Source organism: Nycticebus coucang, chromosome 16 (genome assembly GCF_027406575.1).
Source record: "Nycticebus coucang isolate mNycCou1 chromosome 16, mNycCou1.pri, whole genome shotgun sequence".
NCBI classification, from domain to species: Eukaryota; Metazoa; Chordata; class Mammalia; order Primates; family Lorisidae; genus Nycticebus; species Nycticebus coucang.
This window is the reverse complement of record NC_069795.1, coordinates 49,255,679-49,274,625: the sequence shown is the minus strand read 5'-3', so window position 1 is coordinate 49,274,625 and position 18,947 is coordinate 49,255,679. Positions and strand designations below refer to the sequence as shown.

Below are 18,947 nucleotides of genomic sequence, written 5' to 3'. Positions count from 1 at the left end.
ATAAAAAACATAACCTAAAATTGATCTTACTAACTAAATGATGACTGTGCCAATTACATGAACTGTTCCAAGGGCAAGTCTGCAGGCTGAATGTGAGCCTGTGAGTGATAACACTGCTAGTAAACATGGGCAGAGCCTGCGTGACTGGATTTTTTTTAAGTGTGTAAGCATGAGACAGAACCACGTTAAGGAGATTTTTGTACAGTGACAGATTTGTGTTCAGGCTCTAAAAACTTTGATTCTGCTGTCCTTCAAAGGGTTTTTGAGAAGAAAAAAAAATCATCTGTACCTCTTACCTAGAATAGAGAGTAGAGTTGACATTACCACAATACGTCAGATATACACAAATGCAAATTATTCAGTGTACAACTAACTACACATTATTTCTCATTCAGCAGATTTTGTTACAGATTCCATGAATTTGAGTCCATACTTTTTAACACAACAAAGCTTGAGACTTACTTTTACTGGTGTTAACCAAGATCTGAAGTTCAGTCTGTCCATCTGGATTAAGACTGTCCACATTTGTATCGATAGAGGTTGAACCAGAAACTAGAGAATCACTAGTTCCTATGAGAGAGGAAAAAGTAGAATTTTGAAAGTCTACATTTTCATGGATAGAGCAGTATTCATAATTGGTAGCAGAATGCTTTTTGCTGTTGTAAGTTACACGACAAACAGCTTACCTTTATGCACGGAGAAGCGAACACTTGCAGGCCCCACAGTGCCTTCTGAAGTGAAATTAACTGACTGTATTGCTACATTAGGTTCCACCACTAATTCATTGCCCAAAGACAAGGAATAATTTTCCATTTGCTCAATAAGCCTGCGTGGAATAACATAGACCTTAACATGCTGGAGATGTCATAACATCAGAGGTATAAAAAAGGCATAAATATACAACTCATTTGGTCAAAATAACATTGACCAGCACCTAGAAAGAATTGCTTTTCTTTGCCAGAGTCTTTGTTTGTTTTATATAATACTTAAAAAAATAACTTTCTCATGGACCAATCTCACCCAAGGCTACCTTGGACATAGATGCCAGAAAGCTGGAATTCTAGAATGACAGATTTCCCAGTAGAAGTAGTCATTATTATATGCACATGACACTCTTCACATAGAAGGATGGTGTTGCCAATGTTGGCCAGGCATGTATTTCTACTTGTTACTACAAGGGTGAGAATTGGCACCCAAAGCATGTCTGGTAAGTTGCTGGTTCCTGAGGTGACAGTTGAGACAACCACAGAAAAGCAGAGTTCAGAGCTCATTGTCTCAGTTGTGAATGAAACACGGCAGGTTTTCACAATGTTCTTTTCCACTTTGGCCAAGTTCAAAGATAGTCTAGATGGAAGGTGGGAAGGGAGAGGGGCAACCTGTCAATTTGATGTTCTCCAAAGAAACGTCTTAAGACCTTTATTTTTTCTTGTTTCCTATACAAAATTGAATAATTTCTGTACTTGACAAAACAAACTTCTATATCTAAGCGAATAATCTAGTTTTTCCAGAAATGAAAGGATTTCATCAGCATGCAGTTGTTCTGTATTCCAAATGTTTATTTCTGCCACTAAAGTATCTTTTCGCTTTCTACAAGTGAAATTAAAAAGCGAGAAAGTTTAAAATAAGTGAGGATTACTTTATAGAGCATATAATCATCATTCATATGGGAACATTCAAGTTGACTCCTCTGTTTCAAATGTTTTCCTTTAGTAGAAATATTTTCTGAATTTTCAGCAATTCAGACTATATATATCCTAGGTAATGGATAACAATCATGCCCTAGAGCTTCTGTCAATGGGATGAATGCCTAACAAAACCCCAATCTGCTAAGAGCACCATTCACCAAATAACACCAGCTGAGTGCCTACCAAGACAGAGGTCAGCCAGCTGTGAAACATTGAGGATGCCAGAAGCTGCTCCCTGGGCATCTCCCCAAAGATGTGCTAGGTTCATGGGGGTGTTTTCCATGTTCACAGATACTTTTAAAAGGTTACACTACCCATTACTACTTCTAAGGTCATTTTTAATTCCATATGATTCTTCCCTTCTTTTGCCATAACTGATTAAATGAGAGATGGACACCTAGCCCAGAATAGCCAATCCAAAGGCTAGCCATCCACCTAGCACAAATCACTAAAAGGTGTCTTCAAACGCTTTGGTACAGACATTTTCCAATTAATGCAGAAGTTATATTGGCAATGTCATGATTTAAAGGGTACCAGGGAGGTTATTATAACATATCTTTGTAAAGAGAAATACAATTAAAAATTAGACGCTAATTCTTCTTTTTGAAAATAGGAGAAGAACCATAAATTCCTTTACTAAGACCTGCAAAGCCACCTTGGATCCTTAGTCAACTCCCTAGTCCAGGGTCCACAAAGCTGTAAAAGAAAATAACATTTGTAACCAACTAAATTTTTAAATTTCTTAATTTATTATGCCAAGGAGAAATTAAGCCCTTAGTGTGTCACATAGGGTGTTTGCAACTTCTGCTTCATAGATTACAGATTAACTCTCTTCTTCATTGTTCTTGTGCTGTAAATGACTAGGACAGGCCAGACACCCACCCACCCCCCATCCATGATCTTTGTTAGGGATTAACAGCTTCCTTTATTGTTCAGTATTTAACACAGTCCAGATGATGAAAAACACCCCAGGACTCTTAGATCTTCAGTGTGGAATGTTAAATATGCCTTTCCTGAAAGAAAAAGACCACCTTCACTAATCAGATCATTATAACTATACAGTAAGCCTTATATGTATATTAATAGAAAGATGTTGAAAATTTGTTAAGTTTCCCTAAACTTTGTCTATATAAATGATCCCAAACTTCTATACTTTGAAACACTGATTCCCATTCTTTGGAATTTGTGCTTCCTGGGCAACCATTCTCAAACTTTGTGCTTGAATAAACTCTCTCTTTAAACTACATTCTGACCCTTTTGATTATTTTAGGTTGACAAGGCCCAGCTATACTGTGAGCCTATTCTTGAGTTCCCATGAGATCCCATGTGCCTCTTTATAACAAATCTCTGGCCAAGATACTTTGAGTGGCTGTCTTATAACCAAAGGTTACTGGCTGGAACAGAAAAGTGAAATGTAAATGTGCAAGGTGGTTAGTGTTAGGGAGGCAGTTTGTGTTCCCAAGGTTAAGTAAACCAGAGCAATTATGACAGCAAAGTTCTAAGGTTACAGATCAGCCTTTGCCACCATTATTCAAAATGGTGAGATGAAGCCCTAAACTTGCTGACTGTACTATGATGCCCCCATCAGCAGAGACCCTCCCCACAGCTCCACAGCTCCAGAGCTCCGTGCACTTTAACACTCTACAATTTAGAAAAAGAGAATAGGTGCTAGAGCACTTTACTATGACAGCTTGAGACGGCTAAAGCTGAGGCAGAACTCTCCTTCCCTGTCACTCTTCTCCTTTTTATTCTTACCCTCTCTCCAATTCTCCTTATCAGAGTAGCAGGGGAATTTAGTAGCGGAGAGATGCAAAAAGGAAACTGTGAATGAAAGGAGGAGGAAGTCAAGGTGAGATGGATGACTGTTGCCTGGTCCCTGTCAGGAGACCTTGCACCTAGTCTGGGTTCAAAAGTGGAGTTTGGAAAGCAAGAGTTGCCCTGAGCAACCAGTTATTTGTCTCCCTGTAAAGTCAGGAGAGCGGGAGGTGATGTCTGTTGGCATCTCATCAAGATCATTCTCCGGAGGCAAGCTAAGACGTTGGCGACCTGACCTGGGGGCTAGAGGCAGAGGTAAAAGCCTTGCCTAAGTGAATAAAGGAAGGATCAGAGTCCACAAGAGCTTTTGCAAAGGATCACACAGTAGACGAGAAACTGATGGACCATAGAAAATAAATACGTGGACTAGAAACTCAGAGTGGGGCAAGGAGGGATAGAATGTGATTGTATCCTTTTATAGTTCAAAGTGTTCTATATTTTAAATTTTTATTTATCCTCCAAACACCTCCTTTGAAGCCATTTGTACAATACATATAAATCCCCCAGAAATTGTTTTTTCTTATATCTTAAGCCATTAAAATTCTTAATTGTTTATTGAAGTGTTTGCATCTGCATTGTGACTTGTGATATGGTCAGCCAGACTCCGTGACTTCACTTTCCTCAGCTTTCTTACTAAAAACATTCACTCCTGGGCGGCGCCTGTGGCTCACTGAGTAGGGTGCCGGCCCCATATGCCGAGGGTGGTGGGTTCAAACCCTAGCCCTGGCCAAACTGCAACAGAGTGTTGTGGCGGGCACCTGTAGTCCCAGCTGCTCGGGAGGCTGAGGCAGGAGAATCGCGTAAGCCCAAGAGTTAGAGGTTGCTGTGAGCCGTGTGACGCCACGGCACTCTACCCGAGGGCGGTACCGTGAGACTCTGTCTCTACAAAAAAAAAAAAAAAACATTCACTCCTCCCTTTTCCTCTAGGCAGACTCTGCAAACGCGAAGTTTTCAGCTCTGCAGGGGCCCACTCTGGCTCTCAGCCTCCATGTTCACTGAACACAAACTCTGGACCCCATGGGCGCTTTCTTCTCTTACTTCAGGAAAAATGAGAGACGTCCACACTCCCCATGAGAAGGACCCAGACTCTAAATGAAAAGCCAAAGTCGCAAAATGTGCCAGTAAGAGTGTTCACACAACCTCTACCACCACCTCTCAGAGTTACAATTTTTTGAGTGCTCTATTTTGTGCCTTTGTGCTTTTTTCTATTTTGAGGATTCAACACTGAATCAAAACTGGTTATAATCATTAGAAAACTGAGAACTACTTGTAGGAGTTTCTCCTTAGGAAATAATGGATCACAGAAACAAAGATGATATGTAAGAATGTTGATTGCTTGCAATATTAAAAGACTTTAAGCAATGTAAATGTCCAGCAGAAGAGAATTGGTTAAATAAAAATTTATTAATACTATGCAGTAATCTAAAATTATGATGTAGATGTACAGCTACTTACGTAATAGGTGTTGATATAAAAAAGAGTTTTGTAAGGTATTAAGCGACAAAATCAAGTAATGAATAAATACAGTATGTTTTATATACAGGGTGGCCATAAAGTTTGTGTGTAATTTTAAATTGCACACTATTTTAAACTGCACATGAACTTTATGGCCATTCTCTGTGTGTGTCATACATATATATGCACATACCAAAGAAAAAATTTGGAATATATACCAGCAGGTAGGGTAATTTTTTAAATTTTGTTAATTTTCTTATTTTTCTACAATAAGTATGCATGTTTACTTAAATTTAGAAAGGATTTTAAAAACTGTATATAAGGTAAAAATACAGTGATTCTTAGCCGGGCCTTGTGGCGGTGCCTGTAGTCCCAGCTACTTGGGAGCCTGAGGCAAGAGAATCACTTAAGCCCAAGAGTTTGGGGTTGCTGTGAGCTGTGACGCTATAGCACTCTTCTGAGGGCAACATAGTGAGATTCTGTCTCAAAAATAAATAAATAATTTTTAAAATATGGTGATTCCTAGTGAGAAGCCCATGTGAAAAAAAGTACATGACTTTTAGTTCAAATATACAAGCAAAAGTAATCCAGAACATAGGAGTCAATAAGAGAAAAAGCAGATGGAGTTGGATTTTTTTTTTTCAGTGCAGTGCTGGGAAAGCTAAAGAGAGCTTAATCAAAATATACCAGGGTTCTAGAAAGGGAGAGCCGAGGTGTGCTTTAAAGACCAGCGTGTCCTGCAAAGTGAGCTGTTCTCTGCAGCTCTGTGCATTGAGAAAGGAATGGGAAGAGGTCCTGCCCTGCACGGAGATGGGCTGGGAAAACAAATTCTAATCTGAATCATCCAAGTTACTCTCTATCTCCCAAGCCATGATCACCCTGGAGCCAGGAAGCAACACAGACCACCTCATCTAGTTCATGGAACTGAAGAGCATGTGGAAAGACAAAGCTTCTTTGTGCAGTCCAGAGGAATCAGCCAGTTACTGCATCCATGAGAGAAATAAAAGACATCCTTGTTCATTTTTATCCTAAGAAATTAAGCAGCACTTTGTCCAGTTTTCTTTCCAAACTAAAATTGTGCTTACATTGTAAAGGCTTTATCATTACCAGCAGCAGCAACAGCTCTTTGAAAAACATCTTCGTGGGCATCTAGAAGCTGACTCACTGTTGTTACAGCAACTTTTTTTGCCTGCCAAAGGGAAGGCACCAATTGTCAGATAAGATACATACAAATTATCATCATCACCTTCATCATCAATTATTATAGCAACAAGTGGCACCACAGGTATGAGAGTCCAGAGACAAGCATTTTACAAAATTAAAGGTTTAGTTTTTGATCAGCATGAGATGGCAGAGAGAACCAAGATAAGGCGAAATGAAAATAAGAATCAAGGGAGTGAATTAGAAGGCTTGTGTCTCTGAATTTGACCAAATAGCAGAAGCCTTACCAGACCCCCAGGAACACAGAGGCAAATGCTGGGATACAGAAGCAGAAGCAACATAACAAGACTGCAATGCTCGGCTTGTTAATACTTAGTGATACTTAGTACAACTGTTAATATTATTTTTAGTAACTAATAGACCTAGTAAAACTTTTTTTCATTTACTTGCAATCAAAAGCTCAGGAGTAAGTCAGAGAGATGATCTCTTGGCATGTGGTTACTATTTAATGGCCCTCTTGAGGGGTATTGATATCTTTTTGTTTTTCTTAACCAATCTGCATTTGGTAGTCAATATTTTTCTCTTTCTATTCGATTTTTACTTACTTATGATTTGAATCCCACCTACTTTCCAAAGTGCCTAGGGGAACATAAAATTGTTTGTTTGTTTTGAAATTAGACATTTAAAGGGAATGGAAGAAAAGAATAGCTATTTTCAAGGCACTCTGATACTCAACTTATAGACACTGGGTCAATCCACATTTAGTGGTTTATGTCCCTTCTTGACCATACCCAGGCTATCCCAATTGGTAAATGGCACATATACTTCTTGTTTTCAGGTACCAGAGTTTAGCAAATGATAATATCAGAAATGTAAACTAGACTTAAAGCCCAGACCAAAATGCAAATACACTTAACAGAAAGGGATCACAGTTTACTTACTTTAGCATGTTCTAAAGTAAGTTCCTTGAAACACTATTTACTTGGAATAGAATAAGAATGATGAGGACAAATGTAATTGGTAAGTATACCAATATGGTGAAATAGATATATTCACTCCAGGATGTCTTAGAAGATTTAATATAATGACCATCACAAATATACTGAAAGAAAATATTTGGACAAGAAACCTTTTTATATTTCTTAGAGCATCTCTTAGAAGGACTGTGCTGCAAAATAGTTTTAAAGCAACCTAAGTCATCCCCAAATCCATACGATGGAATAAGGAGTGGTGTTCAGGATGTCTTTGTTTGTTTCACAATTGTCTTCAAAAATAAATAAATAAATAAATACATAGATGGTTCTTGAGGTTTACCTCAGGCGAAGCATTTTTGGATGTGTTGAAGATTTGTGCAACCACTCTAGTAGCAGAAGTGACATCCTCGGCAGTTAACTTTTGGCCATCAGATGTTAGAATCTGGGCTTCAGTAGAAATAAAATTAAACTCTGTGGCATTCTCCACCTGTTTAAAAAAATTTTTAAACCACGAGGTTTATGTTTAAACACATTGCAAGCAACAACTGCAGGTGAATAAGCTGGAATTTAGCTAAGTTTCAATGTCCCAAAAGTCACACCGCCCCACTTTTTCAGGTTTGCTTCTTTTCTCGCCTAAAGGACAAAGTATATGCAGGCCAGTGGCTGATTGATAAACTATTATGGGCTGCCTGAGCTAGATCCCAGCTACTCAAAGTATGTCCACGGATCTGTGTTAGTGCAACCGTTTGCTACAAAGTCCATAGAGAGATATGTGCTGAAACCCAAAGCGAGTGGTCAGAAATTTACATAGCATCCTAGGCTATAGTTGTGTTTCATTTTTCATATGCAAATGTGAGTGATTATAAATTGGTTTCACAGTAGTACTGAGTACATTGGATTTTTTTTTTTTTCCTTTTTCCATTCCTGAGATACTTTACGAAGAAGAATATGGTTGAAGGGTGGAAGGGGAGGGAGAGGCGAAAGGAGGGGGGTGGGTTAATGGAGGGTTAGTAGGGGAACCACACTTATGGAGCACATCTCAAGTACAAGTTGGATCTATCAGGTGTGGAACACAAATGTCTTAATGCTGTAATTGGGTAAATGAGGTAAAAACTGTGTTGATTAGTAGGATGTAAGCACTTCAATTTGTACAAAGAATCAACACATCAAATCCCATAATGGCATAAATGTATTTATGATCTATGTACAAATGACTTAATAAAAAATATATAAATAAAAAAAGAAACTTACATAGCAGTTTTATGCTGTTGAATTTAATACTTTTAAAAATTTGGTTTGTATTGTATATTTCAACTTCCTACTAATTTATTTTTATTATATTTCACAAAATTATTGGTCTCCAATGGGTTATAAATTTTTTATATATGTAACAATGAAGAAAAATTTAATTTCTTTTCACATTAAACATTGTTTACCACAATCAGGAATTGCCATAACATTGGTCAAGATGACTTCACAAAACTAAAAGGATAAATGTTAGTTATGAAAAAAATCTCACTTAATGTGAATGATAATGTTAGATAGGATATTTTTCAGGATAAGGTACAACTTATCTTGAAAAGAAAGCAAATAATTCAGATAAAGGAGACATGCTGAAGCTTTAATAAAGAAGAAAAGCTTTGCCTTGTCCTGAGCACTGAACAAAGTCTAGAACTTTAGGTAAAAGAGATGAGTTAGATACCAAGCACTGGGCAGGGCCATAGGCTCATAATTCAGGCTTTATTTATATCACTGGATCTATGCAGCTCTCACCTGTAGGTAAGTGAGCTGCTATTTTTGGCAGAGGAATCTTCAAAAGTAGACTTGGATATGATGAATCATATTTTAACCATCAGGCAGTCCAGAGATTATTTTTAAAGGGATAGTTGAGTATTTTCATGAATACACTATTAAGGGATCTAAATTTTTTGCAGCATAGATACTTTGGGAAGCATGGGTCAGAATAACTTTTCCAGGTACCAAGTGGTCCCAGGGCTCTGTGTGGTGATGCTAATCCATATCGTCAGCAGAGATGCTGGGTGGCAACTTGTGTGTGGGGAGGAAGGACAGTGAGTTTTCACTAGATGGCAGCAATGTTTCAAAAATCAAACCAATGTCACAAGTTATTCGCACTTGGGAAAGAGAAATCATATCCAGTTAGTAGACAGAAACAAATAATTCTTGTTTAATAGCCAAGTCCTTGCTACATGCTAGGCACTTTGCTAGATGTTTAAAGATGTTATCCCATTTAATAGCTAAAAAATCATTTTAGGGTGGGCATGATGGCTCACACCTATAATCCCAGCAGTTTAGGAGGCTGAGGTGGGAGGATTGCTTAAAGCTGGGAGTTCAAGACCAGCCTGGGCAATAAAGCAAGACCCTGCCTCTACAAAAAATAAAAAATCAGCCTGGTATGGTGGCCTGTGCCTGTAGTCCCAACTACTCAGGAGACTGAGGCAGAAAGATTGCTTGAGCCCAGGAGTTTGAGGCTGCAGTGAGCTAAAATTGGGCTGCTGCACTCCAGCCTGGGCAACAGGGTGAGACCCTGTCTCAGAAAAACAAGACAAAAACAAACACAAACAAATAAAAAAATAACATTGTGAGGTGAGCACTCTCAGTCCCATTTAAAGTCTCAGAGAGGTGAAATTTCACACAGATTGAAAGTAGCAGAGCTAAGAGTCAAACATCGGTTTGTCAGATTCCAAAATCTATAATCTTTCCTCCACTCTGTGTGGGTGTCACAAGCTGTGTGTTTGACAGTCACCTCCAACCCCAGCTCCCACCCTCACTTCACCTTCACACTGCCCATCCCTGACTAGGGAGCAAGTGTATACAGTGTGGACCTTATAATCAAGATCAGCTCCATCACTGAGCAAAACATTACACCTCTTAGAGCCACATTTTCCTCATCTGTCAAATGGGTATATGAATACTTATCTATGGCATTATAAAAGTTAAATGTGATAAACCAATAACCTAAGTAAAATGTTCAGCACAGCATTTGCTGTGTAAGTGCTTAACAATTAGTAAGTATTTTTAGCCATAATTATATATGGTAATAAAATCCAATTCACAGAGCCTTTATAAGGATGAAATGAGATAACATATGTATCATGCCTGGCACAGTAAAGGACCTACATAAAGATATATGCCCTCTTCCTTCCCTGGCTTGGCCAGGTGTTAGGTCTTCCATGCATAGACATTTGCATACATCCTTAGTCAAAATAATTTAATCTGCATGAAAAAATATCTAGTGACATGTACTTTCCATTTCACCTGCTCATGGATACAGCCCTGAGGCCAGAATCATGTTTGGAGTTTCCTGTGTCAAGGGTCTTTGGTTACAGTTTTTTTTTTCCTCATTCTGATCTGGGAAACCATCAGAAGACCTTCCTTTGGTCTCACATTCAGGGATCTATTTTCACAAAACTTGACTAGTCTACAAAGATGAAGCCATTTAAAATGTATTTAGAGAGGGATGGGCAAGATGGCCAACTGAGAGCAGTTTCCGAGGAAGGCTCTTGTCCAAAAGGAAAGATAATGTCCAAAAACAGCCCAATTAAACTGAAGACTGCGAGCCCAGCCAACAGAGAAACGGTAACTGCAGGTCACCTCTTCTAAGGCAAGCTGCGACTCCAAGAAACCAAACTTCAGGTACAAAATTCATCTGGATGGAGGAGTGTCCGTCCCCTCCCCCAAGAAAGCTGTGGTTTTTCCTTGTTTTTCTGTCTCCTTTCTTTTCTCTTTTCGTTTGCTCCTGCGGGTTTTCTACGGACAAGCAGTGAACTGTGGAACTCTTGCCTCGCCCCACGGGTGAGTGCTGTAGGAAGTGGGGACTACTTCCTCAGAGGGACCTTGCCATGACTCTGAACACTCTCTTGCTAGGCAAAAATATCAAACTAAGATCTTCCATGCCATTCTGACTTCCAGTATACCCTTCCCCCCTTACCTGATGAACCAGAAGCCTAACCCCTGCTGAGACTAAGGGAGGAGGTTCTTGAGCAGTGCTCTACCCTGCCTGCCAGACCAAGTAGCCCCCCAGCAAGAGACTCCGGGGGCCACGCCAAGCCCCCTCACAATCAGGATCTCTACCGGCAACTGCGTGGCCTCACACCCCATGCCCCGTGCCTGCCCAGGCCTCCATGAGAGCAGCGCTGTGACCTGCAACTCATGACCCACAACCCATGCCCACCTGGACCCCCATAGGCCCGCTCCAGCCAGGATGCCCCGGCCAGGGACTCACCGGCGGCTGAGTAGCACTGTGACCCGATGTGACCCACGCCTGCCAGGCCTCCGCATGTCCTGACCAGAAACTCCAGGAGCCACGAAACTCCACGTCTTCCCTCTTGTACCCTCCCTGCCTCCAAACCAGCCCACTCTACTGGCCAGGGACTCTAGTAGCCGTGTGCCATCCAGAGCCCTCCCTGCCTCTTCTCAGAGCCCTTATCCTGGCCAGAGACTGCTGGAGCCTAGGGCTCTCTATGCCAAAGTCACCATGCACCAGGCACTCCCAGAACCGTGTGCACACACCCCCGCCCTGTTGCTGGATCTGGGTGTGTCATACTCCGGAGCTGCAACCACAACCAGAATTCCCTGGCTGGGGCAGCCCCAGAGGAGCTACACAGGATCACTCCCTACAATGATCCAGCAACAATAGAGTGATCCCGCTGGAGGTCTAGATACCTCCCCAACTCTGAGGATGGCCAGACCAATGGTGAAAAACAATCATGAGGCAAAATCAATGGAAAAACTCTGGCAATATGAATAGTCAGAATAGATCAACTCCCCCAGGGAACAATGGAGCAGACACAGCACAAGATCCCATGCACAAGCAAATAGCTGAGATGTCAGAAATTGAATTCAGAATCTGGATAGCAAATAAAATTGAATTAGAATTCCAAGCAGTAACCCAAAAGATATCTCAAGAATTCAACGAATTCAAAGACCAAATGACCAAAGATTTTGACACATTGAGAGAAGAAGTTGCAGCCCTCAAAGATCCGAGAAACACAGTAGAATCCCTCAGTAACAGAATGGAGCAAGCAGAAGAAAGGATTTCTGACATTGAAGACAAAGCTTTCGAACGCTCCCAAACTCTCAAAGAGGAAGAGAAATGGACGGCAAAAACAGATCACTCTCTCAGAGAGCTCTGGGATAATTGGAAGAAAACCAATAATCGTCTTATAGGGATCCCCAAGCGATGAAGTGACTTCACAAGGCACAGAGTCTCTTCTCCAAGAGATATGAAACAGAACTTTCCAGACATGCCAAGAGATTCTAAAATTCAGATAGCAGACAGTTTCAGAACGCCAGCACGACTCAACCCAAATAAGACATCCCCCAGACACATCATAATCAATTTCACTAAAGTTAATATGAAGGAGAAAATTCTGAAAGCAGCCAGACAAAAGAAAACCATCACCTACAAGGGCAAGAATATTAGAATAACTGCGGATCTCTCTGCTGAAACCTTTCAAGCTAGAAGAGGATGGTCATCAACTTTAAATCTCCTAAAGCAAAATAACTTTCAACCCAGGAACCTGTATCCAGCTAAACTGAGTTTTATTTATGATGGAGAAATTAAATACTTCAATGCCATTCACATGTTGAAGAAATTTGCCATAACTAAACCAGCTCTCCAGGATATTTTCAGACCTATCCTCCATAAAGACCAGCATAATCCTCCACCACAAAAGTAAACCCACCCAGAAAATTTTGATCAAATTCCAACTTCCACAGTTGCGAAAGGATTAAAAATGTCCACCAGACTCTCGAAAGGCTTATCAATATTCTCAATTAATGCGAATGATTTAAATTGTCCTCTAAAGAGGCACAGATTGGCTGACTGGATACAAAAACTCAAGCCAGATATCGGCTGCATACAAGAATTGCATCTTACATTAAAAGACAAATATAGACTCAAGGTGAAGGGATGGTCATCTATACTCCAGGCAAATGGAAAGCAGAAAAAAGCAGGCATTGCAATCCTATTTACAGACACAATAGGTTTTAAATCAACCGAAATAAGGAAGGATAAGGATGGACACTTCATATTTGTTAAAGATAACACTCAATATGATGAGATTTCAATTATTAATATTTATGCACCCAACCAGACACACCTCAATTTATAAGAGAAACTCTAACAGATATGAGCAACTCGATTTCCTCCACTTCCATAGTAGTTGGAGATTTTAACACCCCTTTAGCAGTGCTGGATAGATCCTCCAAAAAGAAGCTAAGCAAAGAAATTTTAGATTTAAACTTAACCATTCAACATCTGGACTTAACAGACATCTACAGAACATTTCATACCAGCAAAACTGAATACACATTCTTCTAATCAGCCCACGGAACATACTCCAAAATCAACCACATCCTAGGCCACAAATCTAACCTCAGAAAATTTTTAAAAATAGAAATTATTCCTTGCATCTTCTCAGACCATCATGGAATAAAAGTTGAACTCAATAACAACAGGAACCTGCATACCCGTACAAAAACATGTAAGCTAAACAACCTTATGCTGAAGGATAGATGGGTTATAGATGAGATTAAGAAGGAAATCACCAAATTTTTGGAACAAAACAACAATCAAGACAGGAATTACCAGAACCTCTGGGATACTGCAAAGGCAGTCCTAAGAGGGAAATTTATAGCACTACAAGCCTTTCTCTAGAAAGCGGAAAGAGAGGAAGTTAATAACTTAATGGGATATCTCAAGCAACTGGAGGAAGAACACTCCAACCCCAAACCCAGCAGAAGAAAAGAAATAACCAAAATCAGAGCAGAATTAAATGAAATTGAAAACAAAAGAATTATACAACAGATCAATAAATCCAAAAGTTGGTTTTTTGAAAAGATCAATATAATAGATAAACCTTTGGCCAACCTAACCAGGAAAAAAAGAGTAAAATCTCTAATTTCATCAATCAGAAATGGTAAAGATGAAATAATAACAGACCCCTCAGAAATTCAAAAAATCCTTAACGAATATTACAAAAAACTTTACTCTCAGAAACATAAAAATCTGAAGTATGCCACCTACCAAGACTTAGCCAGAACGAAGTGGAAATGTTGAACAGGCCTATATCAAGTTCTGAAATAGCATCAACTATACAAAATCTCCCTAAAAAGAAAAGCCCAGGACCAGATGGCTGTACGTTAGAATTCTACCAAACCTTTAAAGAAGAACTAGTACCTATATTACTAAACCTCTTCCAAAATATAGAAAAAGAAGGAATACTACCCAACACATTCTATGAAGCAAACATCACTTTGATCCCTAAACCAGGGAAAGATCCAACAAGAAAAGAAAATTATAGGCCAATATCACTAATGAATATTGATGCAAAAATACTCAATAAGATCCTAGCAAACAGAATCCAACAATACATCAAAAAAATTATACACCATGACCAAGCGGGATTTATCCCAGGGTCTCAAGGCTGGTTCAATATAGGTAAATCTATAAATGTAATTCAGCACATAAACATACTAAAAAATAAAAGACCATAAAATTCTCTCAATTGATGCAGAAAAAGCTTTTGATAATATCTAGCATCCCTTATATTATTCAGTATATAATCAGAACACTTAAAAAATTGGTATAAAAGGGACATTTCTTAAACTGATAGAGGCCATCTACAGAAAACCCACAGCCAATATCGTATTGAAAGGAGTTAAATTGAAATCATCTCCACTTACATCAGGAACCAGGAAGGTTGCCCATTGTCTCCATTGCTCTTTAACATTGTAATGGAAGTTTTAGCCATTGCAATTAGGGAAGAAAAGGCAGTCCAGGATATCCACATAGGGTCAGAAGAGATCAAACTTTCACTCTTTGCAGATGATATGATTGTATATCTGGAAAACACCAGGGATTCTACTACAAAACTCTTAGAAGTGATCAAGGAATACAGCAATGTCTCAGGCTACAAAATCAACACCCATAAATCTGTAGCCTTTATATATACCAACAATAGCCAAGCCGAAAAAATAAGTCAAGGATTCTATTCCTTTCACAGTAGTGCCAAAGAAGATGAAATATTTGGGAGTATACTTAACAAAGGACGTGAAATATCTCTACAAAGAGAACTGTGAAACTTTAAGAAAAGAAAAAGCTGAAGATGTTAACAAATGGAGAAACATACCACGCTCATGGTTGGGAAGAATCAACATTGTTAAAAAATGTCTGTACTACCCAAAGCAATATATAATTTTAATCCAATTCCTATTAAAGCTCCGCTGTCATATTTTAAAGATCTTGAAAAAATAATACTTCATTTTATATGGAATCAGAAAAAACCTTGAATAGCCAAAACATTACTCAGAAATAAAAGCAAAGCAGGAGGAATCATGCATGCTATCTGACCTGAGACGGTACTATAAATCAACAGTGATCAAAACAGCATGGTACTGGCACAAAAAAACAGAGAAGTAGATATCTGGAACAGAATACAGTACCAAGAGATGAATCCAGCTACTTACCGTTATTTGATCTTTGACAAGCCAATTAAAAACATTCAGTGGGGAAAAGATTCCCTATTTAACAAATGGTGCTGGGTGAACTGGCTGGCAATCTGTAAAAGACTGAAACTGGTCCCACACCTTTCACCATTAACTAAGATAGACTCTCACTGGATAAAAGATTTAAACTTAAGACATGAAACTATAAAAATACTTGAAGAAAGTGCAGGGAAAACTCTTGAAGGAATTGGCCTGGGTGAATATTTTATGAGGAGAATTCCCCAGGCAATTGAAGCAGTATCAAAAATATATTACTAGGACCTGATCAAACTAAAAAACTTCTGCACAGCCAAGAACATAGTAAGTATAGCAAGCAGACAGCCCTCAGAATGGGAGAAAATATTTGTAGGTTATACCTCCAATAAAGGTTTAATAACCAGAATCCACAGAGAACTCAAACATATTAGCAAGAAAAGAACAAGTGATCCCATCTCAGGGTGGGCAAAGGACTTGAAGAGAAACTTCTCTAAAGAAGACAGATGCACAATCTACAGACACATGAAAAAAAGCTCATCATCCTTAATCATCAGAGAAATGCAAATCAAAACTACTTTGACATATCACCTAACCCCAGTAAGAGTAACCCACATAACAAAATCCCAAAACCAGAGATGTTGGTGTAGATGTGGAGAAAAGGGCACACTTATACACTACTGGTGGGAATGCACACTAATACATTCCTTTTGGAAGGATGTTTGGAGAATACTTAGAGATCTACAAATAGACCTGCCATTCGATCCTATAATTCCTTTACTAGGCATATAACCAGAAGACCAAAAATCACAATATATTAAAGACATCTGTACCAGAATGTTTATTGCAGCCCAATTCATAATTGCTAAGTCATGGAAGAAGCCCAAGTGCCCATCGACCCATGAATGGACTAGCAAATTGTGGTACATGTATACCATGGAATATTATGCAGCCTTAAAGAAAGATGGAGACTTTACCTCTTTCATGTTTACATGGATGGAGCTGGAACATTTCCTTCTTAGCAACGTATCTCAAGAATGGAAGAAAAAGAATCCAATGTACTCAGCCCTACTATGAAGCTAATTTATAGCTTTCATATGAAGGCTATAACCCAACTATAGCACAAGAATATGGTGAAAGGACCAAGGTAGAGGAAGGGAGGGGGTAATTTGGGGTGGAGGAAGGGTAATGGGTGGGGCCACACCTCCATCTTAGAATGGGTACAGGTGAAACTTACTAAAGGCAGAATACAAATGTCTACATACAATAACTAAGAAAATGCCATGAAGTCTATGTTGAACAGTTTGATGAGAATATTTCAGATTGTATATGAAACCAGCATATTGTACCCCTTGATTGCACTAATGTACACAGCTATGATTTAACAATAATTGAAATAAATAAATAAGCCAAAATATAAAATGTATTTAGATTATCACCTGCTGAAATTGGCTTAACCAACATATCCAAATGTCTTTCTTATAAACAGATATCAACTTAAATAATGATAGTTTAAGCTACTAGTTTTTCTTATTTCTAATTTGAGAGTTTTAAAATCATTAATCTGACCATCAGGTATCTGAAGAACAGAGATTTTACACAGAGTCAGAACTTCTCTCAGTTGCCCATCAGATGGATCATATGGCATACCTGCTTTTCCAGGGTCTGAAGATTCTCATCACAGTTCCCATACATCACGTTTTGTAATTGTATCTCTCCATATTCAGAGACACTGCACAGCCGGATTGCCATTGGACTGCCCGCTTTCATAAAAAGAAAAGTGAAAAGATACAGTGTTTGCAAAGATGACCACAGCAACCAACTGCACCTGTACTATCCCTTTACAATGTGACTGCTGCTCCTTCTGTCAAGAGGTAAACTCTATTCCTCTACTTCCTGAATTTGTGCTGGCCTTCTGATTCACTTTGACCAGCAGAACATGGTAGAAATGTGTACATTCCAGAGCCTACACCACGAGAAGCCTTGAAGTTTCAGCCTTCACCCTCTTGGGAGTGCCGTCCTGATGCTGACATTCAGAGAAGCAGGTCTAGCCCACTGGAGGATGAAAGGTCCAGAGAGGAGGATTGAGGCCTCTAGCCAACAGCCAGAATCCATGCCCTAGTAACATGAGTGAGGTTGCTGTGGACTTTCCAGCACAGCTGAGCTGGTCAATCACAGACCTGAGAGAAATGTAAATCATTATTCTTCTAGGCCAATAAGTTTAGGATAGAAAAGCAAATTAGACAGTTACTATGAGAATATCTTAGGTAGATACCACCCGTTTTCTTGATTCTTAAATCTAGAGTTCAAAAGACCAATTGACTATTTCCTTCTTTGGGTGTCTGCAAGGAAGCTTACCTTCCAGCAACAAAGGACATGATAGATTTGAATTGATGTGATGAGGGATTACTAGGCTGAGAGACCTGTGAAAAATTTCTATTAGATATTGAATTATATATTAATCTGTCCTTCTTTATGCAAATCTAGGTAACACCCGATTTATTACACCTAGTTTATTTAATAGGATTTAATAACACCTAGTTTATTTCCTAGGATTATCACTTGAGCCTCCCTACCTCCCTGTCCTCTTAGAGCTAATGCTTAAGTAGCTGATACAGATAAAATCATAATTGGAAGGACAGCTGGATAGAAGGTGAATTTTTCCTCAAGACCAATTTTGAACATCTGCCTCATCTTACAAGCAGAAAAAACACAATTAGAGGTTACTTAACAGCACTTAAAGTAGAAGACTGAAGTCACCTTAGTTTATATGATGGTTCCACCTCTACTCCATGACATAGTGAAGTTTTCTAACATATCTATAGGATATAAATAACTTTTAAGTAAGTCACCACATGTCAATTGATCTTTTCTTCAATGTTACTTACAAGTATAAATAGCCCTACTCAAAAATCATTGAAAAATATTGATTATTTGCTATACAAAATTGTGTAATTAGAAGAAATTTTTAATATAAAACTGGATGTTAATTTGACAACAGTTAGATAAGTAAAATTATACAATGTATTATGGGCTCAATCTGAAATTCAAAGGTAAATATTAATATATAAACTTGTTTTAATTATAGGTGCTCAGAAAAGAAGAATAACCAAATGAAAAATAGTGATTCTCTCATCTCAAAAAAGTAATGTGTATCAAACAAGTGTGACTTCATGAGTATATTGCTTTCACTTTTACTCTTCCCAATTCAGTAGCACACAGTTATGTTCTGTAAATTATATCTTTCATAAATCATTATGAAATATATAAGACATACAAGACATATCCAATTAAGACAGTAGGTACCCATAGCATACCATATAGTATAGCATGGCATATACAGTATGTATACTAA

The 18,947-nt window shown here is 38.7% G+C and overlaps 1 protein-coding gene across 3 annotated transcripts in view; it reads right to left on the bottom strand.

Annotated features, from left to right (window-relative positions):
• ADGRG7 (adhesion G protein-coupled receptor G7) overlaps positions 1 to 18,947 on the bottom strand; it is an 85,040-nt gene that overhangs the window by 44,287 nt on the left and 21,806 nt on the right. For 2 of the 3 annotated variants that reach the window (XM_053565797.1, XM_053565798.1), the window contains exons 4-8: positions 17,243 to 17,355; positions 7,431 to 7,577; positions 6,041 to 6,144; positions 687 to 826; positions 463 to 570 (exon numbers count right to left, since the gene is read on the bottom strand). In XM_053565797.1, the coding sequence (XP_053421772.1) occupies positions 463 to 570; positions 687 to 826; positions 6,041 to 6,144; positions 7,431 to 7,577; positions 17,243 to 17,355 (612 nt within the window). Of the gene's footprint in view, positions 1 to 462; positions 571 to 686; positions 827 to 1,030; positions 1,376 to 6,040; positions 6,145 to 7,430; positions 7,578 to 17,242; positions 17,356 to 18,947 lie in introns of those variants that run through there. The other variant, XM_053565799.1, reaches the window with a different exon arrangement.